Here is a 26,553-nt window from a genome sequence, read left to right on the forward strand (position 1 = left end):
AACGAAGATCCCGCATGCCGCAACTAAGAACCAATGCAGCCAAAAATAAATAAAACAAAAAATAATGATAAATAAATCTTTCAAAAAATAAAACTGAATCACTTTGCTGTACAGCAGAAACTAACACAACATCGTAAATCAACTATACTTGAATAAAATAAATTAAAAAAACAAAACCACCAAAATGCTCACAGTGAAAGTTTCTGAGTGCTTTGTGTGTGTGTGTGTGTGTGTGTGTGTTTTGTGAGGCAAAGGTGCGGGGGGTCCCCTCCTTCTATTTGTTAGTTTTTCAAATTTTCCACAATAAACATATTACTACCTAGTGGAACAAAGTCATAAAAAATAAAATAAGTGAAAATCCCATTCTCGCATGGACATCTTGCCAGTCTCCAGGGAATATTTTAAAAATAATGATTATGGGTTGGAAGATTCCAGTAGAGAAGAGGTAAAATCTTTGTTTTCATTTTATTACCTACCCAACCTGGGCCAAAACCTCGGACAAGGCTGATTCCAGTTCTCTCCCCTGTTCTGGTCTCCTACGCACATTCGGCCCTGCGTTCACAGCCCCCAGCCAGCCTTGGAATTCCTGTTATCTCTCCGTTGCCTGAAAGGCACCTTTCTGCCAAGCCCACCCTGCCTCTGGCTTCCCCTCCTGTGACTCTTCTCTGCCACCTTTTCAGGCTTAACTTGGAGTCCGGGGCCCCTCCCCACACCCACACCCGCAGGGGATGAGGCTCTGCTGGGCCAGCGCCGGCCCCTCCACTCCCATCATTCTCTCTAAGAGCCTGGATTTCTGCACCTGCTCCCCACCTGGCTCCTACTTCTCAACTCTCTCCACTTTGGCCTGACAGGCAGGTGCCAAATCTGTCCTAAACATCTTTCATGGCGTCACTCTAGCTCCAAAACTTTCAGCGGCTCCCCTGGACCTATTAGACAAATTTAATCAGTAGCCAGAGGCCTGAGGCCCTCAGCATTACCCCAGCCCGAAGAGCACCCGCCCTGGACAGACCTGTCATCACCCCCATACCCTGTGCCGAGGGCTGGTCCTGGGCCCCTACTGGTCTCGCAGTTACTGAGCACTTGAAATGTGGTTTGAGGGACTGAGAAACTGAGTTTTAAATTTTACCGAACTAGAATTATTTTTAAATTTAAACACTGACACTTGATTCATTTATTGAAAAACCTTCAGTATGTCTGGAACAACTTGGGGATGTGAATCTGCTTTTTCAACTGTACGTTTCATGATATCTAAATCGAGATCGACTACACCAGTGAAATTTTAGCACTGTGGGTTCAATCCCTGGCCGGGGAACCAGGATCCCACATGCCGCAGGGCAACTGGGCCTGCGCGCCACAACCACTGAGCTTGTGTGCCTCAACTAGAGAGCCTGCGTGCTGCAAACTACAGAGCCCACACGCCCTGGAGCCCATGCGCCACAACTAGAGAAGAGAAAACCTGCGCGCCACAACTAGAGAGAAGCCTGCGCGCCGCAAGATCCCACGTGCCTCAATGAAGATCCCGCATGCCACAACTAAGACCTGATGCAGCCAAAAATAAATAAATAAATAAATATATATATATAAAATAAATAACTCTTAAAAATAATAAGTAAAATGTGGTTCTTAGAAAATTTTAAATGACATGTGGGGCTTGCCTTCTATTTCTATTGGCGAGCACTGCTCAAGAGTCTAGAAAAGACGGGGAAGCAGAGCTGTCTGGTGTGTCCGCTCAGAAGCCTACCCCTCAGGAGGCCGCCTCTTTGCACCCTCGGCCCCTCCTCCTGGGCACTTGCCAGTAAGCACTACAGCACTAGTTACAGTACCCAAAACAGCAGGAACCACCTAAATTCTAAATTCATACCCACCATGGACTTCTGTGGAGCCCCTAGAAATCACAAGACGAAAATGTTCACAGACCAAATGTCATTAGGGGCAAAAAGGAGATACAAAAATCACCCATACGTTACAAGGAAGTTCACTAAATATTTATCCCAACAATGGATGGAGTCAAGGGTAATTTAAGTTTCTCGCTATATACTAATTTTCTAAATTCTCCAAATTTTCCACAATGAACATAATTATTTTTATAATTATGAAAACAGCAATGAAGGTTATTTCTTTTACAACTCAGCCTGGCCTGAAGGTCTCTTTCTGTTTCCCTCCTTTCGACCTATGTGAATGCCTCTCTGGGGTAAGTTCAGGGCAGCCTCTTCCAGGAAGGCATCCAGGGTCCCGGGACACCGAGTGGCTCCAGGGAGCTGGACTTGTAAGAGCCCGAGGATCCATCTGCTCGTGCATCCCAAGGGCCAGGCCCAGGCGAAGGAGCCCCAGGAGCCCGGCCCAGGGTCCCCCAGAGCCTCACCGCCACTGCCACCCACGCTTTGCTTATGGAGTACTGTGTATTCAGGCACTGTGCCAAGCGATCGTCACGAGCCTGGAAAGTCAGTCTTATTAACCCCACTGTACGGATGGGCAAACCGAGGATCAGAGAGGAGGGGCAGTTGCCCACGGCCACATGGCTGGTCAGCAGTGGAGTGGAGATTTGAATCCAGGTTAGCTGTTGACTCCAGGCCACTGGCTCTTAGCCACCTTGCCACGTGCCTCCACTGGAACCCAACCATTCCCCCATCATTAGCACATCAGGGCCACACGCCAGATCTCTGCAGTATCTCAAAGCCGACCACCCCCCCACCCCCCGGCTCAGCCCCAACCCACACCTTCCCTCAGTAACACTTCCTCACACCAAGTAAGTTGCTGCCTCTGTGCCCTTTGTCCTGCAGCTCCTCACGACTGGGACACCTTCCTTCCCAGTGGGGATGGGGGTGAGGGGAGGCGGGAAGGCAGAGGCAATACGTGAGGACAATCCTTCCTGGACGGCCTGGCCTCCCTCTCTGCACTCAGTCACCCAGTCACTCAACAATTACTGAGTACCTAGCACGCGCTAGCTAAGTTCTGCAGGGGTATAAACAGAAAGAAGGAAGGGGACCTGGCCCTCAAGAAGCTTACAGCTAGTAGGCCTACAAGCCATGTACAACCACTGCAGCACCCGGAAACCAACCTAAGAGTGACAGCAGTTACAGTGAGCTATGGGGGTGGGGTAAGGGATGCTACCTCCGAGGAGGGAAACAGGGCTGCCTGGTGAGGCTGTCCAGAGCCAGACTTTGTGGGTGGCAAAGGCTTCACACACGGTGATGTGTGAGAGCGTCCCAGGGGGCTGACAGCACAGGCAAAGGCCCAGCGGCAGGAAGGGCTGGCCAGGTTGATAGCAGGAAAAGAGGTGGGGCCAGGTACCAGCTGCCCCTCCTGTCCTTACCTGGAGGAAGATGGCAGGGCTGCGTGTTACAGGGCTCCACATCTGCAGGCCTGGAGGGCTGCAGGCTCCCACAGAGGCCGGGCGGGCCAATGGCGCAGCCCACCTGGCGCCTCCGAGTGCCCGAGCTGCAGCTCGTGGAGCACTGGGGCCCCCCGGGGTGGGAGTGGGGAGAGAGAACAAGCCCGCAAAGGGAAAGAGACCCTGAGACTGGGTGGGGGGTACCCATAAGGCAGGGGGAAGGGGGAAGGGGGAACTGCCTGGTACTGCGTGTCAGACCCAAGGACAGGCACATGAGCAGCCTCCGGTCAGAGACCCAAGGGCCCGGGACTGGGCAGCAGGTATGGGTGGGGGGAAGTACTCACTAGACCCCAGGCGCCTACGTGCCAGGCCTGGTCACTGAGGGGGGGACAGCTGTCATGCACACAGGGCTCAGTGAGGGGGGGACGGTCCTCCAAGGAGCACGCTGTGGCATGGAGCAGAGACCCCTCGCCACCCCGGCAGGTGACAGTCCGCCTCCGGACCCCGGCGCCACAGCTGACAGAGCACTGTAAGGACCGGGCTGTCAGCACGAGCTGGTCCTCGCCCAGCTGGAGTCCCACCAGCCTGGCCCAGAGGGCAGACAGCACCCTGCTGCCCCATGCCCAGTTCCCAGGCCCAGAGAGGCCGAGTCATCCTCCTGCGGTTACACAGCCTGAACCATGGCTGCAGATACCAAGCTGAGGTGCGTTTTCCACATTCCTTCATTTGCAACTGCAACATAGGTAGGTGCCAGAAGCAGTGACCAGCAGCCCCAGTTTCTCCCTGGCCCCCAAACAATGTGCCCGGCTTCTTCTTTCCCACCCGGCCTGGGACCCTAGTGAAGGAGGAAGAACACGGGAGCAGGAATCCAGGCCCTCGCTCTAGTCCCAGCCTTGGCCACTGCTTCCAAGACCACGTGGCAGGTCACTTTACTCCCAGGATCTGTCTGCCCGAGGCGGAGGACAAGCTTCCCAGCCCTGCTGCTGCCCAGGTCCAAGACCCAGCTCCTGACTTCCGCCCCTCCTAGCAAGGCCCGGGCCTCACCTCGCCCCAGGGGTCCGCGCTCCAGGCTGTGCAGCGCTGCAGGTTGCAGGCCTGCGTGGTAGGGGGCTTCTCAGGCAGGGCCGCACACTCGGTGTCCTCAGCAGCCTCCTGGACGCCGGCGCCATCAGATGAGACACAGTAGACGGTGCGGGACTGGGAGCCGCCCTCACAGGAGGCCGAGCAGGGAGTCCAGGGCCCCGTCTTCCAGCTGGCAGGGAGCAGGAAGGCGGTGAGGCTGGCCCTGCAGCAGGCGCCAAGGTCCAGGCCCAAGGGGGCACAGGAGTGGAGGGGGGACCCCCACCTGGCCCATTCTCTGAGCATCAGGCAGTGCATGTGAGGGGCAAAGAGCCCTGCGCAAAGGCCAAGGTCCGGGCCTGCTCACCCATTCCCACCACTGTGCACTGGTCCCTAAAAACACGGAGCCTGGCCGCCTCCCTCTCAGCGTTCCTGTCCTCACCTGAGTCCCCCTTCCTCCTCCTCACCAGGTCAGCCATCACCCCCAGCCAGACTCCATCCCCTCTGGGGCTGAACTTAGTGGGGAGCATCTCCCGGAGGGGCTGTGCTCACCCAAGTGGGGAGAGGCCCTTCCTGGCTGTGAGGCCCAAGGACCTAGAAGAAAGGGCCAGCCCACATGCAAAGCCACACCCACCACCATCCCAAGAGACCAGCTGCCACCAAGGCCACAGGGAGGAAGGACTGCACAGCCCTGCGGGGAGCCTGTGGCCCAGGAGCACCTGTTCCTGCACACACGCTGGGCCCCAGCGAGGCGCCACGCTCTGGGCTGGTGCAGGTAAGAGGTCCCTTGTGCACAAACACAGGCACTGCCGATGCCCTCAGGCCCCTTGGCCCAAGCCGTGGCCCATTCCTTGGCACCTGCCAAGTCCCCTGCCAACTCAGACAAACGGGGCCTCCGATACCCCCCCAACCCTCCCGCCGCCAGCCTGGACATTCTGGGCACTGTGTGGGCTCAGGATGGCGGACGGAATAGCCTGGGGTCTCATGCTCAGGACCCCCCACTGCCCCTGCCCGGCTGATGGCTGGCTCCTCCCCCTCTGGCCACAGCTCTGAGGAGCCCCTCAACCTCCTTCTTTGCTCAACGCCTAAAGCGGCTGAGGGACCCCACTCCCTTCCCACCTAAGAGCTTGGATCCCGCAGGGGCCGAGGGGGCCAGCAGGGCCTCACCGCTTGGTGTGTGGGCAGGGCTGAGGGCTGCAGGGGCGGCGGTCAGCTGGCCGCGGCTGGTGCCGGCACAGATGTTCGGGGTAGACCTCATTGTCGATGATGCAGAACACTGGGCGGGTCTGCTGACCTGCAGAGGCCCGGCCGTAGCAGGCAACCAGTCAGTCCAGACTCGCCAAATGCATTCTCTGGGCCAGGCACCCTTCCGGACACATCCCAAGCGTCACCCTGATTAAGCCTCACGTGACCCCCTGGGGTAGGCTGCCATCACCATCCTCAATTTACGGATGAGGAACCTGAGGTTCAGAGACTTGTATCTGTGGGCGATGGAGCCCCGCTCTGACACCTGACCACTAGCTCCAGGCCCAGGCTCCACTGACAATGGAATACTGTCTCCTGTGAGATGCCACTGCCTCGGGGAAGCCCTCTGGTTCTCTTAGGTTGGGCGGGGGCCCTTCCTTGAGTCTCCTGATCTCTGGGTTTCCCCCAGGTGACCCCCCATGACGTGAAGCTGTCTCCTCTACTTGTCCACCTCGCACCCACAGCTGGAGCGCCTGGAAGACAGAGCCAAGCCCCGCGTGCAGCCGCACCCCCTGACCGGGGCCCTGCCCTCACCTCCACCACACGTGGCGCTGCAGTCGCCCCACGAGCCGTGGCTCCAGCTGAAGCCGGGCCGGGGGGAGCTCAGGGGCAGGTGGTACTCGAAGCGCACGCCAGGGTTGGGCTCCTGGCTGATGAGCTGTGCAGGAGGGTCCCCACTGAGGCCTGATGCCAGGGGGCCGCGCCCGCCCAGCCCACAGCCCTCCTACTGGCCGCCCCCCTCTCCCGCCAGCCCCGCTCACCTCGATGATCAGGGGCTCTGAGGTGGGGCCGCGGGCGTGGAGCTGCTCGGGCGCCAGGTCCCCCTCAGCTCCCCGCTCATAGTGCAGGACGGTGCTGGCCACAGGTAGGGCCCGGGCACCCTCGATGGTCCAGTGCCCGTTGAGGTAGTATTCACCACGGACGCTCTTCACCGCTGTGCAGGGCGAGCACCCAGGTCAGCTGCCCTGGCAGGACCCACCCCCCTGCCCCAGACCCAAAACTTTCCTCACCCAGGAAATTCCTGCTGGCGGCCGCCTCCTCAATGCGGATGCTGGTGGCCCCCACGGGAACTATGAGGATCTGGTTGTAGCCTGAGGGGACAGAGATGCTCCGGGACCACTCTGGCCACAGGGAGGAGTTGGCCCTGAGGATGCTACGTGCCCGGCAGCACAGGTGGGGTCAGGGAAGGGCAAGGAGGACACAGGCAGGGCAGGGTGCTTGGGAAAGAGTGTTCCTGAGGAGCAGACAGCCTTACAAAGCCCAGAGGGGCGGGCAGGCTCCAGCACCCATACTGACCGGGAGGGGAGGGGGCAGATGGGGACAGTGGGGGAAGGGATGAGGAGGCATCCAGGTGGCCACTGGATAAGGGGGCAGAGATCCTAGTGTGAGCCCACAGGCTCCTGGACTATGGTTTAGCCTCCACCCTGAGGCGGGACCTCAGGGCTTTCATGACCTGAGTGCCACATCAGACCCTCTGAGTGCCATGAGAGCAACTCAGCCAGTGAGGGAGACAGGCCAGGAAGGAGCAGATAACAGACCCTTGTCTCAACTGTCTGTGGACCCTGGGAGGAGCCCCACCTCTGCTGAGGTCATTGGCATCAAAGACGCCTGTGACGGGGTAGCAGGTCGTGCCATCACCACCACACTGCAGACACTTGTCCTCCTGCTTCGACGAGTCCAGGTTGTAGTCACAGCCAACAACCTGCCAGGCAGAGATGAGGGGAGATGGGAGAGACCAGCGTGAGTCACGGTCACACCAGGACTTGAACCCTGGCCGCGTAGCCAGGTCCGGGAGGTGCAGTAACCAGTCACTAGCCACGGGGGCCGCGTAAACCTTGAATCTGGCCTGTGGCTGACAGTCCGCCTCTTCTGCCTACTCGGCACCGTGTCCCCTTCTCTGGCAACAGCACCTCACTTTCCTTCCTCTGTGGGAGCACCTCTCTCCCACAGAGTTTGCATACAGTTCCCCAACAGGGGCTTCGGGCCAATCAGCGGGTTGTATGCCTTGCTCAAAGCTCACAGGGGGAGCCCCAGGCCAGGACAAGCCAAAGGCAACCCCAGGTTGCTGGAACTCCTGGGAATAGGGCGCCCTGTCCCCGGGAGTTGCCAGGCTGGGACAACTGAAGCCTGAGCTGCTGGGCCATCTTCACACCTCATCAGAAGAACCTGTCTGCCCCTAAGCTGACCAAAGAGACAAGGAGAGAGATGTTTCCAGCATCATCATTCAAGCACCTGCAGCCAGCCAGCCACTCCCTCCCCCAATGGCATTTTTTTTTCTTAAGTCAGTTTTAGTTGGGTTTCTGTTACTTGCCCATGAGCTACAACTACTGAGGCCACGTGCCACAACTACTGAAGCCCGTGCGCCTAGATCCCATGCTCCACAACAAGGGAAGCCACCGCAATCAGAAGCCTGTGCACCTCAACGAAGAGTAGCCGCCGCTCGCCACAACTAGAGAAAGCTCACGCCCAGCAACAAAGACCCAACATGGCCAAAAACAAATAAATAAAATAAATAAATTTAAAAAAAAGAAGAAATACACTGGCGAATGTATTAGAATATTTATGCCTGGAAAATTTGAGGATACAGGAGAGAAGGCTATAGGGACATTATCTTCAAGTATCTGAAAATAGGAGGAAATCCAGGGGTGGGAGAGGGGAATGGAAAGAATTAAGAATAATGGGGCTTCCCTAGTGGTGCAGTGGTTGAGAAAATGCCTGCTAATGCAGGGGACACGGGTTCGAGCCCTGGTCTGGGAAGATCCCACATGCCGCGGAGCAACTAGGCCCATGAGCCACAACTGCTGAGCCTGCGCGTCTGGAGCCTGTGCTCCTCAACAAGAGAGGCCACGATAGTGAGAGGCCCGCGCACCACGATGAAGAGTGGCCCCCGCCTGCCACAACTAGAGAAAGCCCTCGCACAGAAATGAAGACCCAACACTGCCATAAATAAATAAATTAATTAATTAAAAAAAAATAATGGAAGAGAGGTTCATTTAGTATAATTGTGAGCAGCTGTGAAGAGCAGCATGGAAACAAAATTACCGGGAAGAAGTGGTAGCCTCAGTGTTCACAGTGCCACCCAGAGGGTTCCTATTACTGTGGGGCTAGAGTTTTCAAAGGGCAAAGGTAAGAGGGTCACAGGGCATCTGCGATGCAAGGCACCTTAGAAGCTAGTCTTGAGAAGACGTCAAAGTCATGAGAGCCCCTGGCCTGCTGGTGCGGGGCTGGGCGATGTCTGCAACAGGCCCCGAGCCATCTGGTGGGGGTGGGGGCATAACTCACCCGGCAGCTGCCATCCACGCAGATGTCCCGTTTGCCAGGCTCGCAGGGTGTCCCGTCTATGACGGCCTCCCTGTGCTTGTAGTAGAAGCTCTCCCCCTTGGGAATGCAGTTCAGTTCACATTTGTTTGGGGCTGCGGCGAGCAAGAGGAGAAAGCTGAGAGGCTGAGCGAGGTTCAAGGCCTGTCCTAGCAACAGCGAAGTGTGGGCAGGAGCCAGAAGCACGCGCGCCCATGACTGGGAGGGGCCCACAGCGCCATACATACTCCCAGTGGCTCAGAATCCCACCCCCAAGCCAGGGAGAAGGGATGCTCTCCCGGAAACTGCTGCATCTCTGGGAATCCCTGGGAATCAAGTCGAAGAAAAATCCCAGAATAAGGAAAAAGCTAGACATTTGAAGAGGTCTATCCCACCCTTATTATTTATAATAGTCCAAGTTTTAACAATCAGCTACTCTATTATCTATCACTAGAATATTACGCGTGTTGACTGTGTTATTAAAAACTGTGGTTATGAAGACTAGACAGTAATGTGGGAAGATGCTTATAACAGAGTGCAAAGTGATACTATGTAATAACTACAAGTAGGTAAACAGAGAGAGAATAATGTGAAAAGGGCTCGCATGAAATGCTAGCCTGGATCCTATGAAAGAGATAGGGTTAAGGTTTTTTTCTTGTTTCAATTTTTATATTTATCTAAATATTATATACACATTGTTTAAACAGCCCAGAAGTGCTAACAGGATTGTAATCACCTCCACCCAAAGAAGGCATCCCTCAACAACCCTTTTTAAACTTTCCCCTGTGTTCTAATTTTTCTATAACAGGTATTTAAATTATTTTCAACATACCCTCACCTTAGGATCCAGGAGGAGCAATGAATGCAAACCACCGCACTGGGGCCGCCCCCCTCTGGCCAAGACCCCTTCCCCACCCCAGAGCACACACAGCTCTGTTTACTGATTTGGAATCCCGAGTGCCACAGAGTTTCCAGGAGTCATCCACAGTGAGCAGTGAAAACTCCTACTCAGAAGGTAGTAGTAGTTTTAAGTACACATGTTAGTGTTTTTTGTTTGTTTGTTTTCTTGAACTGTATTGCTCTAAAAATTAATGACCTACATCTTCCTCAAATTTACCCAGAGCCAGGTTCCGGCCCCAGAGACTCTGAGTAAACGAGCTCTTGCCACATCAAGCCCCCTGCAGCCCAGCCTGCAGGTTGCCCAAACTCAGGCACAGACTCCACTCGCCACCTCGCACCCCACCCCCTGCCCGGCCCCCCACCATGCCTCCTGCCACGTGAGGAATGCTTCCGGAGCAGGCCAACCAAAAGAAGTCTCAAAACATCAGAGGCTTGGCCAAGGCTTTGTTTGAAAACGTATGTATGGAGGGGAAAAGGATGGAAAAACCTCAAAACGACCACCACTGTTGTGCCCTGCTGGGGGTACTGGAGGTTTTCCTTTAAATGTATTTGACAACGTGTCTATAATATGGTAATGAGAACTGCGAAATGCAGTCAGTGTAGCAAAGAGATCCCCAAAGATGGGGCCCAGCATAGGGCAACGCAGTGGGGGGCAGCAGTCGGAGGGACTCGCGCACTTACCGCCGTAGTACGGCAGCCACTTGTACCGCCGCCCCTGGAACTCCTGGCCGTCGAACTCGGCGCACTGCTCCGCCCTGAAGTCGCGGGCCCCGTCGGGACAGCTCTGCGGGGCGAAGGGGACAAGGGAAGGGGCTCGTGGGTCCACCACTGGGGTCTGCCGCCCGGTTAGCCCCGGGGAGGTGGGGTCCTGTCCCCCCAACCCCCGCTGTAGCTTCGGGTAGGTGGAGTCGGGTCCCCAGGGCTCCCGTGCGCCTGCTCTAGGGGCCTTGGGCTGCCCGGGCGAAGCTATCATTTCAGGGTGGGTGAGGAAGGGGTTGCTGTGCACCGACAGGAGGGCCCCCGAGGGCTAGTATGTCAGCCGAGCAGGGCGTCCGGGAAGCTGTCCCCCACCCCCGGGGGCTTTACCTTACCTCGGTGCGGCAAGAGCGGTGGCTCCGGGAGGGGCCCACGCAGCCGGAGCCCCCATCTCTCCTGCAGGGCGAGAGCGCTGGGAAGACCCGAACCCCCATCACCCAACACCCCGCCCCCTCCTGGGGCTCCCCCGCCAGGACCCCAGCTTCGGTGGCGCCACCTGGTGGGCACCACTGGGCCCGAGGGGTGGCAAGGAGGGGAGGGGTGCGGCCTCACACATAAATCCCTTTAGGTAGGTTTAATCAGCCCTCTGTTTATACCTGGGAGAAGCCAGACCCAGAAGTCTGACTACCCCGGAGTTTGTCTAACTTGGGGCCACTCTGCCTCTTAAAGCAAATTCCCAGAGAAGCCTCAAATTCTGCCCTTGGAGACACAATAAGATGTAATACCTACCCACCTGGTAAGGTTATTCTGCCACTTAAGGAGTAAATGAGGATAAGGCACTTATAGTAATGTCTTATCTCTCTCCCTCTTCACCCAAAGTTTTCAGGAACAGGTAAACCCACTGACAGGCTGGGTGTCATCACCCCTTCTTTTGCACCCTATAGTACCTATCAGAGTGCAGAGCACAGAGCAGGTGCTTACTAAGTCACTTAGAGTGAAAAACATCTATACTTGACAAAGAAGCTGACAGTAGAGAAACCACACAGGTTAAACTGTTGAAGATTATTCATTAATTCAACAAGAATTCACTGCACCTGCCAGGTACTGCATGAGGATCTAGAGACTCGGGGTGGATGAAGCAGGAATGGCTCCAGCCCCCTGAAATAAGGTGGTTGTTGCAGTCAGAGTGTAAGGACGTGGAAATGACTCAATTTCAAATTCTCCACTAACGCTGCTCCCAGCACAAATCCATTATGTCGTAGGTCCTGCCCCTGTGGCCTGGCACTGGCCCGGGACACCTAGCCCAAGACCCAGCTGCTCCCTCACGCCTGCCCTCTTTTTACAAGCTGGCCCATTCCCACCTTCCTACCTCTGGGAGTAGCAGGGGCGCTCCCGGAAGCTGACGCCCCCTCCACAGGTCCGGCTGCAAGGGCTCCAGCTGCTCCAGGAGCTCCAGGTGTCACTCTGCCGCCTCACCCTGGGAGCCTGCGGGAGGAGACACTCAGGAGGGACTCAGCACTCGGAGCCCCACAGGGTGCTCAGGGCTCCCCCCGGGGCCCCCTGTCTCAAAACACCCCCTCCCCTGCAAAGAACCTGAGATCTTGTCTCCTAGAGCGAAGCCTTCAGGACGGCAGCACCGCCAGGCACCCGGACTTATTTGTGGAACTGGCCAGCTGTCACCATAAGGAGCTGGGAGCCGGCCTTCTCATCCGTCAACGCCACCTCCACCAGCCGCCCCTACTTGCCAAGTACAGCGGGCAATCCACCAAGCTGGGGGCAGAGATCTCTCCCCTGACCGTGATATCCCCTGGCTGGGAAGAGCCTGGTTTGAGAATCAAGATGTCTGCGAACATTCCCTTGAATGGAAGCCCACGGATCAGCAGAGCATGCCCTTCCAGGAGGGAGATACAAAAGGGCAGGAAGAACAGCGTGTCATCAGGCAGACAGGACTCCACCTGTGCGGGGAATGTTGCCCACGGGCAGCGCCATGTTTTTGTAGCTCTGGCCTATTAGAATAAGAACTTAATCTAACCGTGCGTGCGTGCGTGCGTGGTTGGAGTGGGGGCTGTGGTTTCTTCCTGCCGATCTGTGGCAGGGACTCCCAGGACTTCCCCAATATCCATCCTCCCCTTCTCCTATTAAGAGGACCCTTGACTCTTAGCTGGATACCTGGCTGCCTCCATCCCAAAATTCATTTCCCAGATTTCCTGCAGCTAACCACAGCTATATCACTAAATTCTTGTCAGTGAGATGTACATAAAAGTGTTGGGTAGCAGCCTCCAGTACAGGCATAACTTAGAGATATTGTACGTTTGGTTCCAGAACACCGGTATAGAACAAATATGGTGAAAAAGCAAATCACACAAATATGGGGATTTCCCAGTGCCTATAAAAGCTGTTTGCATTATACTGTAATCTATTAAGCATTCTGTCTAAGAAAAAACAGAAACAAATGTATGCACCTCAATTTAAAGTACTTGGGGCTTCCCTGGTGGTGCAGTGGTTAAGAATCTGCCTGCCAGTGCAGGGGACACGGGTTCGATTCCTGGTCCAGGAAGATCCCACATGCCGCGGAGCAACTAAGCCCATGCACCACAACTACTGAGCCTGCGCTCTAGAGCCCGAGAGCCACAACTACTGAGCCCGTGTCACAACAAATGAAGCCCGTGCCCCTAGAGCCCATGATCCGCAACAAGAGAAGCCAACGCAATGAGAAGCCTGCGCACCGCCATGAAGAGTAGCCCCTGCTCGCCGCATCTAGAGAAAGCCCACACGCAGCAACAAAGACCCAACACAGCCAAAAAAATAAAATAAAATCATTTATTTTTAAAAAGTACTTTATTGCTAAAAAATGCTAACCATCATCTGAACTTTCAGAAAGTCGTAATCTTTTTGCAATAGTAACAAAGATCACTGATCATAAATTACTGAAAAATATAATAATGATGAAAAATTTGAAATATTATGAGAATTACTAAAATGTGACACAGAGACACAAACTGAGCAAATGCTGTTGGAAAAACGGCACCGACAGACTTGCTCGACACAGAGTTGCCACAAACCTTCAATCTGTAAAAAATGCAATATCTGCAAACGCAATAAAATAAGGCGTCCCTAAGAGATAGCTTGCATGTGCATTTGTCCTTTTTCTTCTTCCTCCTGTATTCCTTCCTGCTATTTGGAAATCAGATGTGATGGCTGGAGTTGGAGCAGCCTTCTAAACTATAAGGTAATTTGGGAATGGAGGCTTCACATAGTGAAGCAAAGATAGAATCTGGAGCCTGGAGGATGTGGTGAGACAGAACATCCCTAGACTTCTGACCTCCGGGTGTTTATTTGAAAGAGGGATCAAGTCTTTCTTGTGGAAGGACTGTTATTTGGGACTCTGTAACAGAAAAATAATCCTAATAGATACAGTTTCCCACCCGAAAAATGTGACACCCTGCAGCTGGCATCAGAAGCCCACATGCTACACACATATTCTCCTATTCACTCCTCAGAATAACCTGACGGACCCCAGTGCATGGAGTAGAGAGAGGCAGAGAGAGAGGGAGCCACGTAGGAACAGGTGGACACAATAGCAGGTTGTCTTCACCCAAGGCCTCTGCTCTTTCACCAGAGTCCCACCGACCTCACCTGGAGAACCAACGCCGACACTAGCCGAGGCCTAAGGAGCTGGAGAGGTGTTGGACGTGATTTCTTGCTAGGAGGCAAAAGGTGGACTGGAAATATGTCCCGTTTGCTGGAAGGGGACTTTATTTTAGGGCATCACGACATAAGAATCTCTAGGGGAAAGAAATCCCTGCCATTTTCCAGAGGAAGAATTCAAGTCCTAACGTGGAAAAGCAAACTCTTCCTCCCGTCGCGAGCCACCCGCCGGGTGAGGATGGAGGTTTGCGCACGCGCAGATTACTCACAGTGTTCTAGCGCCTCAGTGCCAAACATCAGGTTTTCCTTGTTTTATAATAAAACCAGAACCCTGAATCAGAACAACTCACACATGCAATGAACCACGTACAAAACCAAGAAGGAAGGGCCAGCCAGGCCAAAGGTCTGAGCTTTCACTCCTCAAATCATTTACCCTTCAGTTCTAACTGGGCCAAAATCGCCAAGCCTCCAAAAACCAGCGAACCAGAATATAAAAGTGTTCTCTCTATGAAATTTAAACTAAAATTTACTTGGATCCGTTCCCGTTTTAAAGGGGAAGATGTTGAGTGTCGGGGTTGGAGGGTGACTTTCCAGGGACCACAAGCACCTCCACTCCAGACTCATCACTACAAAATAAGAATTCTGGAAGCGGCCCACAAGAACTGCTGCTTTCTCATCCTGCCGCCTCCGCCTGGCTACTAATTACCTCTGACCAAGTCCTGTTTGGGTGTCAGTCTCACTCCTGAAGCACGAGACTGAGCCTCCGCAGTCTACCCTTCCCTGCGCCTGGGCTGGGCTTACCGGCGTGGGCAAGGCAACAAGGGGCACCCCTGCCACCCAGCCACCTTGGGCCATCAGGATGGGGGGGGGAGGACTCACCTGAATACAGGACCCCTTAAGTACCAAGTCTTACAAACATCCCCTTGCCCCCGAGCCCAGCACCCGTGAAGCAGGCATCCTAGAGCCAGGCCCCGTCCTGTACTTTAGTTTCTCTGACAAAAAGAAATCAGTCAGCCAGCAGCATCATAGACACATCTTGTTTCTCTATAATTACCCAAACCATGAGCCGCATGATGGTGTGAAGCCAGAATGAGCTGCTCCAGTCCACCCTCATCCTGGGCCTGTCCTCACCTGCCTCCTGACGCTCTCAGCACCCCACCAGCTCCTCCTCCAACCCCACCTGGGCAGCTCAGGAGCCCCCTTTCCTGCTGCACTGTTCCCAGGGGATCAGCTGCCCGACGTGCATGGGTGAGGGTGGGAGTGGGAACAGAGGCAGAGGCGAGGAGATTGGAAGTCCCCCTCATGAAGCCTCACCCCGACCAGCCTGGGGTTGGGGGCGGCAAGGGGCGTGGTGCTTTATCCCTCCGTAATCAGCTACTCACTCTGCTCAGGCTGACCCCTGTCAGCACAGAGAATGATCCCATGAAGTTCTGGGGGTCCGGTGAGGAAGTCCTGGCCTCAGCTAGAACCGGCCTGGGCCATGGGGCAGGGGGCTGCATCCAGCTAAAACCAGCCTGAGCCACACCCTCCCGCAGACAGTGCAGGGGGTGTGGAGAGTTTTCAGCCCCAGCTATCCAGGTGTCTCTAAGGGAGAGAGCGCCTAAGAGGACCCAAGTTGCTATGGATACCTTGACTCACTTCACCTGCAGGCAACCTGTGGGTGGGTGTTATTATCCCCCCCGCCCCCCATTAAAGGAATCTAAGACCTGGTGATTTGCTTAGGGTCACAGCTGTTAGGAGGTGGCTCTGAGTTTCCTCCTGGTGTCCTGACACTGTCACCATGCCCCACCCGCACCCTGAGCCCTGAGCTTCAGCCAGGCACTAGGATAAAGCCTGTGCCGAGGACCTCAGCGTGTGGCACTTAGGGAACAAGACCATGGGGAGGCAAAGATGACCCGGGGAAGCCAGAAGGTGGTGGAGAGGACATGAGCAAGGGGGCTTTAGCCCACCCTCTGCTCTGACTGTGGCCCATGCTAAATCCGTGGGGCTCTGGAGCAGTGCCCACTGCTGACGTCCATCCCTGCCTGCCCCTCTCGGCCCTGATCGGAGGAGTCCTTCTCATCCTCCACTCACATTTCCACTGAGGCATCATTCCCCCTGCCCTCCTCAAGGCAGCAAACAGTTTGGGTCCTTTCTCAGGGGTCCTCCTGCTGGCCTCAGAGGGCTGGGTAGGGCTGTGGGTCTCCCCCTGCAGAGCGCTCTCCAGGGACAGGACAGAATCTGTGCCCTCCATCCTGTCAACGCAGGAGAAACTTGGCAGGAGCAGCCTCCAGGACCAAGCCCTGCTCTGCAGACAGTCCCTTCCCCAAAGATCGGTCCTGTGGTCTAGAAGATTCTCTGCACCTCCATAGAACCCAGGTATGTTCTCCAGGGAGCCCTGTCCTTCGGGCTAATGAAACCACTACTGTGATCACCAGTTGGCTTCCTGTGTCCACTTTCTAAATTTGCGCTAATGCGGTAGCCACTAACCACATGAGTCTATTTAAATTCACTTTAATCAAAATCAAATAAGAGTCAGTTCCTCAGCTGCATTAGCCACATTTCATGTGCTCAGTAACCACATGAACTGAGTGGTTATCTTATTGGACAGCACTGATGCAGAACATTTCCATCATCTCAGAAGGTTCTATCGGTCAGCCCTGCTCTAGATGCTAACCCCAAAGGCAGTGGGGAACGGCTGGCACCCCAAACCTCCCCACTGAGGAGCAGCTGAGTTTGGTCCCAGGCAGGTGGCAGACATCTGGTGGGATGGGCCACCTAGCCCTGCATCTTGGCTGGTGCCAGCACTGACCCCCTCTTCCTTCCACCGTGATATACCACCCGGACAGGACGTTCCCAGCATTAGCAGTGCCCCCCAGCACCTTCTGAAGGGGGAGGGCGCTGGGACGTTGCCATTTCTGCAAACTGTGCCCCAAAGCCAGGAGGGAAGTTTCAAGGTCCCACCCCTCTTTGAAGGAGCTGGGGCCGAGGGTTCCCTCCTCCCACACCACCGTCCCCGTCGCCGACATTGGCCCTCTCCTGGGGATGGCGCCACTGCCGGGGGTGCTCCAGCCGTCGGGGGCTCCGGCCCGCGGCCAAGCCCTCGCCCCCGCCTCCCCAGCAGGGTCCTCCCGGGGCGGGGCGGAGCAGGGTGGAGGGGAAGGGTCGAACTCACCGAGGACCCGGGCGCCTGGGGCAGCAGCAGAAGCGCGAGCAGCAGTAGCTGCATCTCGGCCTGGCCTGCGGGAGAGGCCAGGGTTGGAGCGCGTGGGCGGGACAAGGCGCCGCCCCACCCACCCCGAATCCCGCGCTTCCCGCGGTCTCCTGGGCCGGCGCGGCGGGGGTGGCCTGTCCCTCCCTCCCGGCTGCCCACAGGTGACCCGGACACCCGCAGAGGGACTTGTGGGGATGCCGTGGGGCGCAGCGGAGCGGCCGTGCCACTCACACGGTGAGGGAGGGAAGGCCCGTCTATAACTGGCTGCTAAAAGTTCAAGAGTAACTTCTTTCAGAGTTTCAGAGGGATGGAAAGAGGGCAATTAAAAATACTTCCTTAAAAACAAAGACAAGGGCTTCCCTGGTGGCACAGTGGTTGAGAGTCGGCCTGCCGATGCAGGAGACGCGGGTTCGTGCCCCGGTCCGGGAGGATCCCACATGCCGCAGAGCGGCTGGGCCCGTGAGCCATGGCCGCTGAGCCTGCGCGTCCGGAGCTTGTGCTCCGCAACGGGAGAGGCCACAACAGTGAGAGGCCCGCGTACAGCAAAAGAAAAAAAAACAAAAAACTTCCTTGTTAAAAGACCGGGAGTTCAGAATCAAAGCAATCAGACTCACTGTTTTAATTCAGCAAGAGATTCTTTTTAAAAAGCCATTACAGCGCTTGTTTAAAAACTCGTTAATAAAAATGTTTTTTAAAGTCTCTGCAGGCACTTTTAAAACTCAACTTAAATGCTTTAAAAATGTTAATTGTATCTTACTTTAAACCCAAGGCAGCATTTCTCTGTACTGGAGAAGCTCCACAAGCAGGTTCCCTAAGAGGTGTGTGTGTGTGCAGAGTGAGTGCAGTGTGTGCGTGTGTGCAATGTACTGTGTGTGTGTGTGTGTGTGTGTGTGTGTGTACAAAATGCCTGTGTGGAGTTTGGTGTGTGCACGCATATGATGTGTGCGAGTGCAGCAGGTAGAGTGTCTGAGTGCAGTCTCGTGCATGTGTGCAGTAGGTGTGCATGTGTGTACATGTCACTGTACTGGAGAATGACATACACAACGTGCCCCTTTCAGTACAAAACATTAAACAAGTACTGGCTTGTATGCTTAAGTTTTAAAATCTGAAATTCTATTATTGTTCTCTTTAATTTTCTTAAGCATAAAATGATTGCAGTTTAGAAGACCAAAATAGAGCATACCTAAGCCAGGTTCAGCCAGATATAACCTGGCACATTTAACCATGCACATGCTCCGTTAATTTAGCACCAACTGTGATTCACGTAGGCATCATTTTCTCTGCAAACCGGAGGTCCACGCGGCTGGCGGGGTGAGGGCGGTGGCGTGCTGCCTCCCGCTCGCACCGCCGCGGTCCAGCCTCGCCTCTGCGGCCCCTCGTGTAAGAACCGCGCGCGGGAGGGGAAACCGAGGTGCCCGGGGAGCCTTGTTCTCGGGCTAACGGCAAAGATGCTGCTTCTCTAAAGTAGAGACTGCCTTCAGGGGGCGGGGATGAGCCTAGCTCAAGGAAAGACGGCAGGAAGGACAGAAGAAAAGAACTTTATTTATAGTTGCTACTGGGAGCAGCGGACTCCGGCCGAGCGGGTCTGCGGCTCCGCGCGGGCCGTGCCGGGGGCCGGCGTCTAGGGTCCCCTCGCGCCCTTCCCGGTCCCCACGCGAGGATCTCCCCCGCGCCCGCCCCGCGGGGGGAACGGGCCCCGTGCAGCCCCCGCGACGGAGAGGGGCGGCTTGCGACGTGAGGCGCGGGTCGGCGGCGCAGGGACCCGGGCTCGGGCGCTCCAGGCCCACAGCCGCAGCGGCACCGGGGAAGGGGGGCGCTCGGTCTCCGGAGACCCGCGCCGGAACGGCGTCCGACGTGGGGGAGGGCAGAGGAGGCGGGAGGGTTGGCGCGGGCCGCCTGGGTTGCGTCTGTCCGCCCGGCCCCAGCCCTCGAGGCTCCCGGGGTTTCCTGCGCGCCCACGACCTCCCCCACCCCCGCCCGAGGGCGCGCGACGCGGAGCGGGGACCCGGCGCCGCGCCCGCCTCAGCGGAGAGTGGGAGGCGGGGTCTCCTCCCGGAGCCCCCAATTCCTCCCACGCCGCTCTCCCCGGGAGCCGGGCGGGGCAAATTCCTGCAGCAGCCCAGGGGCGAGCCGCCCCCGCCCCCGGGGTCCTGTCCATCCGCCTCCTACCTGTCTCCCGGAGCCCGCTCTGTGGGTGCCCGCCCCAGCCCAAGTCTGGGAGGTCTGCCAGGCCGCCCGGAACGCCTGAGGAGGTTGGACTTTCTCTCCCCGCCGCTGGCTGGCTTCCTCCCCGCCCATCTCCCCCCGTCCAGCTCTGCTGACATCCATCCCCGGTGACCTGCGATGCCCAGGGGTCTATGCCAAGGCTTGGCTTGCCCTTCGCTTTGGGGGCTGGCACCAGTCCCATTTCCTCTGTAGCCAGGTCTTCCGGTTCTGTGCCATCCTTCCTCCATGCCCACCTTACATACAACACAGCCCTGTGTCCAGCCGTCTGCTTGTCCTCTACCCCTGAATTCTATGCTTCGGCCACAACTGAGTTTCTCCACACACAATCTGCTGTTTCCCACCTCCCAGCCACCATTTCCCGCTGCCTAGAATGCACTCTGGAAACCCCCTCTTAACCTTGCAAACTCCTAGTCACCCCTCAAGATCCGCCAAACATCATCTTCTCTAGAACCCTCCCCATGCCACCCCAGGCTAAGTTGGTGGCCCCTTGCTCCCTCAGTCTCCATCTCTGTCTGCTGTAGTTCTACGGTGCATCACACAGCAGGGATCTGAGTCTCCCTAATTCAGCTGTGAGGTCCCTGAGGGTAAAGCATGCATCCCTGTCATGTGAGTTCAAAGCACTAGTTGGGATCAAGGTAGGAGCTCAATAAATGCGATACATTTAATTTCCTTTCCTAGCTGTCCTTCTTTTTCTCAACCAAGGCACTCCTTGTCTGCCATCTCTGTTTTGGAACTGGAAATCACCTATCCCCAGAAAAATAGCACTGGCCCTGGGGCACTCGGAGGTGGGGAGGTCACAAGGTTGATTCCTTTCCCTCATCCTCTTCTGTCTTCAGCCCGTTTCCCAGCCCAGCTATTGGGCATTTCTCCCCTGGCCTCCTGAGGGTCAGAGAAAAGTCACCAGTGGGGAGCTCACCCCCTCTTAAGACCTCCAGCTCCTGCAACTCATCTCCCTGGGCCATCACAGATGCTCAGACAAAAAGCTTATTAAAACATAAGCATGTTGGGCTTCCCTGGTGGCGCAGTGGTTGAGAGTCCACCTGCCGATGCAGGGGACACGGGTTTGTGCCCCGGTCCGGGAAGATCCCACATGCCGCGGAGCGGCTGGGCCCGTGAACCATGGCCGCTGAGCCTGGGCGTCCGGAGCCTCCGCAACGGGAGAGGCCACAACAGTGAGAGGCCCGCGTACCGCAAAAAAAAAAAAAGTAAGCATGTTAAATCTGGCCCATTTCTTACCTGTCAGTGAAGAGAGGAGATGCAGCAGCTGTGTAGCAGGGGCCCCTGGGGACTTCTGTGAATACTTAGGCAAAGATAAAGCTTGGCAGAGAAAAGGGAGTGGGATTACCCAAAGCCTCTCTAGAAAAGGAAAATCTGTTTCTTCCATTCCAAAAGCCCCACTCCCTGCTCCCCTCAGCCAGGAATTTTCGGAGCTTGGTCAAAGGTCCCTGTAAAGTGGGAGGCAGCTGCTTCTCCTGCTGTGGGGTTGAGCAGCCGAGGCACCTCCCGGATCTGTTCCTGGTTTCCCGCTACGATCTATGATCCTTTCTTCTCAGACACCCCGGCCCATGATTTCTTACTCCTCACCCCAGCGGCAAAGGAGACCCAGAGGCTGGGGAGGCAGCACCCGCACGCAGTGCATCCTTGGACCCGCCAGCTGGGCTCTGGCGGTTACTGGTTAGGGCAAGCACTGGCCTTTAAGCCTCACGTCCCACCGCCTCAGAGAGACATGGTGAGCACGGTGCCCAGCACATAATTCTTGTCCATAAAAAAAATGGTGTGCACAAAAACATGGTGGTTTAGAAGGAAGATTCCAGGTACAAGTGTAAGACCTTCTCTAACATTGTAAATTCCCCTCTGTACTGGCCCTGTGTCACTCTCACTGTGGCTGCACCAGGCTCCCTTCCACTTGGGACTGGGGGTAGGGTTAGCCTGGGATGGCAGAAGCAGCAGGAACCTGCTCTGCCTCTCATTGTGTGTGAACTAGGGCAAGTCATGTCACCTCCTTGTCTCAACTTGCTCACTCGAGCCTCACGCAGAGGGTGGTGGAGCAGGGAAGTAACTGGCTTCTATAAAGCTGCTACCAGGTGCTCAGTAAAACTTAGTTCCTTTTGTCCCATGCTCCCTCCACCCGTATCCTGGATTCCCTACATCTTGAACATCTTTGTAGATTGCAGATCTAGGGACACGGCCAAGAAATAAGTGGCCAGATCTCTTTGTGAGGCTGGGTTGGGATGGGGAGCTGAGAGAAGAGGGAGATGGCGAAACCTCAAAAGCCTCAGGGCTCCCGGGATGCACCTCGGCCAGGAAGCCTTCCCTGTGCTCCCATGGTATGGGGTTTGCCCTAGCACTTTGAACTACTGCAGTGATGCATTTGTCTCTCTTTCTCCGTTTAAGTTGTGAACTTTGCAAGGGCAGTGGTCTGTGTTCATCATTGTGCCCTGTACCAGGGGTTGGTAGTGGCCCTGAAGGTGCCCCTCAAGAGAGTGGTGCGGGAACCATGGCTGGTTGACAGTCTCCAGCTGCCAGATCTACACCGCATTCCGAAAGGCTCTCTCTGCTTCTGCTCCCTTCCTTTTATCTTTGCTGCATTTCCCCCAGTAGATCTCCCGTGCACCTAACCTGACCTGACACACGGGGCTCTGGGTTACAATCTGCAGAAAAGGACATGGCTAACTTAGAAAATTTATTCAGAGGAAGGACATTGGGAGCTCCTGGAATTGACAGGAAGCTAGAGAATCAGGCACAGAAATGGGCTGGAATCACAGAAATGGTCATAGATCATGGCCCAGGACCAGTGCTGGTTAGGACATCCTGCTGGACACTTGACTTTAGGCAATACTGACCCATGTCACCCCCAGAAAAAGCCCCTTCTAGACTCCAGCCCCAACAGGAGCATGTCGGCACCCTGACTGCCAGGACCCGGGAAACAAGACTTGGCAGGTTCCCCAGGTGGGAGTTCAGGCGCGGGGCTACCCCAGAGAACAAACGTCCACTCTCACCCTGTGGCACCAGCACTCGGTATCTGCTGACCTGAACTTAGAGAACGCCGCTTCTCTCCTTTCTTCTGTTTCGGATGGTGGTTTATTAATTTATTCAGTCCTTGAACACCTGAGTGCCTATGGAGAGAGTAAACGTCCGGCGGTGGTAAACGCTTAACAACCAGCTCTCTGGAGGAGAAAAAGCACCGCTTTGTAGCGTTGATCAGTTTCCATGGTGTAAACACCCCATGGCTGTTTTCAAGCTACCGAAGCAATGTCACTAAGCACAGGGTTGCACAGCAGCTCTCCCAAGCCGTGGACGGTAACACACAGATCGTCCTGCCCTTGGTGAGTTTACCTTCCAGTAGGGCACTGCATTCTACCCTTGTGGGTTCCTTTAGAATAAAACAAAGCTTACAACCTGAATATTCAAATATTTCCACTATAAAGTCACAACTTATGCTGCAGCCCACTACGAATCCAAAAGGGAAAAGAGAACACTTCACATTTGAGGATTTCTCCATTTACCTCTCTACTTCTCCCCACCCTCCAATACATACATCCATTTCCCTCGATATAGCCACTCAAAGTTGGGGGGTGGGTGGGAAGGAGAGCGTTCAAACACTCGGTGCCAGTCTGCACCCCTCCACACCAATCCCCTTTCCTCCTTCCCGCTGCCACATCCAAGTCAGGACCTTGAACAGGAAGTGAGACATGAGAGGGCAATGCTCAGGATGGCTGACGAGAGGCCATCACACGCCACCTGGCCTTGGAAGGAGTGTTACCCTCAAAGCTGGGACAGAAATAAAGGTTCCTCAACCCTCCCACTGACACAAGGGCCATCCAAAACAGAACAGAATTCCTGGGATGTCCTTCTGTGCCCTGGGGCCTGAACCCAGATCCTGGGACAGGGCACCAGGGGGAGGTTGAGGCCTTGTGAAGACCCTGGGGTGTGGGCAGGACACTGCCCTGGGGCGGAAGACTGGAGAGCAGCAAAAAGGAGGAAAAGAAGGGGTTTTCCAGAAAACTTGTCCTGATTGGCTCCCACCCAGCAGGTCTATCCTCAGAGATCTCATCCCCTTCCTTCCACATGGACACACACACACACACACACACACACACACGCATGCACACGCTGCAAGGATCCAGGCTACAGTCTCCTCTGGAGAAGCCAGTTGCCTGAACTCCTGGAGACATTAAGGGGCTGGTGTAAGGAGAGCCCCTCTCCCACCCTCTGCTTCCTGAGGGGGAAGGGCTCTGGCCTTCATGGGGTGTGAGGCCAGCCTGCAGAGCACAGCCTGGAGGGTCCCTCTGAGCCTAGCATGGGTGGCCTGGCCTCTAGAGCACAGCTGGTGTCCCGCGGCGGAGCAGTGTGGCCTCGCTGCCTCAGTCACTGCAGAGCGAGGGCAAGGTGTCATTCTCTTGTTGTGCGTTCTGACTCTGGCTCGGCGTCTCCTGCTCTATGGCTGCTGTCCCTGTGGGCTGCCAGGGACGGGTCCTGGATTGGGGGCCCTGGAGGCCAGCAGCCAAGGCTCCTGAAATCCTCTCCTCTGGGTTTCTCTCCATCACTCTCTCAGGACACTGCTTACCTCCTCTGCTGCTTCAACCTCTGTATTTGGATGATTCCCAGCCCAGAAATGGAGAGGTGACTGTGCCTTGTGCCCAAGGCCTGGAAACATTACCCAGAAAGTTAGAGGACCTGCACCACGCAACTCAGAAACAGACTTTCCAACACTCAACTTAACGAGGGGGAAAGTACTAACTTTTTATCTTTTTGCTGTGCTTCTCTAACCAGTAAATTTCAGACCCATCATCCTGGACCCCTATTTTAGAGTACAATGCCACTTAAAGATAAGTGGTGTTGTGGTTACTTTTGTATTAAAACAGACTTACAGACTTGCAACATGGACAAACCTTGAGAACAGGGTGCTAAGTGAAATAAGCCAGATACAAAAAGACAAACATTGTATGATTCCACTTATAGGAGTTACCTAGAGTAGGCAATTCATGGAGACAGAATAGTGGTCACCAGAGGCTGGGGACGGGGGTGGAGGAGGAATGGGGAGTTAGTGTTTAATGGATACAGAGTTTCAGTTTAGCAAGATGAAAAGAGTCCTGGAGATGGATGGTGGTGATGGCTGCACAACATTATGAATACAAATACCACTGAACTATACATTTAAACTATTCACAACATTATGAATACAAATACCACTGAACTATACATATAAACTATTCACAACATTATAAATACAAATACCACTGAACTATAATCATTAAAAATGATTAAGGGAGTTCCCTAGTGTCCTCGTAGTTAGGATTCTGGCCTTTCACTGCCATGGCCCAGGTTCAATTCCTGGTCAGGGAACTGAGATCCCGCAAGCCTCACAGCACGGCCAAAAAACAAACAAAAAAAAGTGATTAAGATGGTAAACTTTATGTCATGTGTATTTTACCAGAATAAAACAACAACGAAATGCATTATGAAATAAAATTACAACTTTTGTTTTCTTAAAACTCCAGAGACATTTCTGCCCGTGGCTGCCACTCTGGGCTGTGCCCAGGACCCTCAGGGTCTCTCATGTTCCTCTGTTGCTTGAGCAGCTTTAGGTAGAAAATTTGAGAAATGCTGTCTGCCTTTACAGAAGAGAAACCGGAGGCCCAGAGAGGTGATCCAACTCACAGTGCCCTCTGTCCTGGAGGTAAGAAGCACAGGCCTGGGGCAGCCCCTCCCACATTCTTGCTGTATGCGTCTGGGACTGTTATTCATCTTCTCCAAGCTTCCATTTTCTCACCTGTAAAATGAGGATAACCCTACTCACGGGTGAGGTGAGGATGACCTGAGACAATGCTTGTGACGGGCTCAGTGTAGGGTCTGGGCACGTTAATAGTAAATGCTCAACGGACGTTGGTTTTATGGGGCAAGTACGTTCCTCTGGGGCTTTTCTTGGTTAAATGAGGGGTAAGGAGAAGTATTAAGAACCGTACCACCCTTTATTCCTCCTGCATTCAACATGGTGACACTGGCCGAGGACAAACCCATGTATTTCTCAAGATGTCACAAGTGCTCCCTGAGGAGTAATCCTGTGTGGATTCAACCCCGACCACCTGTTTATAAATACTGGGTCTCTTAAGCAGATAAGGCCAACTGACCTCAGGCTCCACCAACTCCAGCACAGCCTTGTAAACAAGGGCAAAGTGGTTAATGTTTGTTCTTACTTAAAACATGTTCCCACACATGTGCCCTGTTTACATCATCCTGCATGGAAATCCCCTCCTGTGGACCCCTAATCCACCCATTACTTCATGTATTCACCAAACATTTATTGAGCAGTTTCCAGGAGCCCCAGATGGGTGGGTGAGTGCATGCACCCAGCTCCCTCTTACCACTCCGGCCAGCGCGTCCCCACACCTGGCAGCAGGAGGGTTTGGGTGGCTGGGCAGAAGGCACACCTCTGTGGTCTATGTGAAGGTGCCCACACTGGTCTGGCTCAGAGGCATCAGGGTGCATGAGACAGTTTCCTCTGCCAGCCTCCCTGTCCAGAGAGCCAGTCTGCAGACAAAGGCTGTCTGCTCTGAGAATAACGAAGAAGGAGTGTGTTGGGGAGGGAGGGGGAGCCACAGGAACATCAAACCTCAGGGAGATGGAGGCAAGAAGCAGGTCCCCGGCCCCCACCAGCCAGAGACAGAATCCTGGAGCAACACAGTCTGGGAGGGAGGGGCTTGTCGTGTGAGAAACTGGCTGGGCAGAGGCGGGGTGAGTCAGGGAGGGGCTGTGGGAAACAGCTGGCTTGGCTGAGTTCCCAGTGGGGAGATGTGGCCAGACTTATCTCCAGCCCCAGGGGCAGGAGCCCCGGGCCGCTGAGGGGGCGACCAGGCCTCCCCCGCCAGAAGGCTGGAGCACTGCCAGGAAGAGACAGGCAACCTTCCAAGCACCCAGGGGCCGATGGGGAGGGAGCTCAGCTCGCTGCTGGCTGCTC

General features: G+C 55.1%; 1 protein-coding gene across 1 annotated transcript in view; it reads right to left on the bottom strand.

Moving 5' to 3' along the window:
- The window catches only part of PAPLN (papilin, proteoglycan like sulfated glycoprotein), a 36,935-nt gene extending 17,353 nt beyond the window's left edge, over window positions 1-19,582 (bottom strand). Inside the window, exons 1-14 of the mRNA XM_067731182.1 lie at window positions 19,539-19,582; window positions 17,331-17,395; window positions 11,898-12,013; window positions 10,924-10,984; window positions 10,514-10,616; window positions 8,918-9,048; window positions 7,214-7,337; window positions 6,646-6,726; window positions 6,397-6,569; window positions 6,170-6,293; window positions 5,558-5,684; window positions 4,376-4,583; window positions 3,676-3,858; window positions 3,314-3,455 (exon numbers count right to left, since the gene is read on the bottom strand). Coding sequence (XP_067587283.1) covers window positions 3,314-3,455; window positions 3,676-3,858; window positions 4,376-4,583; window positions 5,558-5,684; window positions 6,170-6,293; window positions 6,397-6,569; window positions 6,646-6,726; window positions 7,214-7,337; window positions 8,918-9,048; window positions 10,514-10,616; window positions 10,924-10,984; window positions 11,898-12,013; window positions 17,331-17,384 — 1,627 coding nt within the window. The 5' untranslated portion in view covers window positions 17,385-17,395; window positions 19,539-19,582. The remainder of the gene's footprint in view (window positions 1-3,313; window positions 3,456-3,675; window positions 3,859-4,375; window positions 4,584-5,557; window positions 5,685-6,169; window positions 6,294-6,396; window positions 6,570-6,645; window positions 6,727-7,213; window positions 7,338-8,917; window positions 9,049-10,513; window positions 10,617-10,923; window positions 10,985-11,897; window positions 12,014-17,330; window positions 17,396-19,538) is intronic.
- Between the last annotated feature and the right edge of the window lie 6,971 nt (window positions 19,583-26,553).

This window comes from Pseudorca crassidens, chromosome 1, assembly GCF_039906515.1.
Source record: "Pseudorca crassidens isolate mPseCra1 chromosome 1, mPseCra1.hap1, whole genome shotgun sequence".
NCBI classification, from domain to species: domain Eukaryota; kingdom Metazoa; phylum Chordata; class Mammalia; order Artiodactyla; family Delphinidae; genus Pseudorca; species Pseudorca crassidens.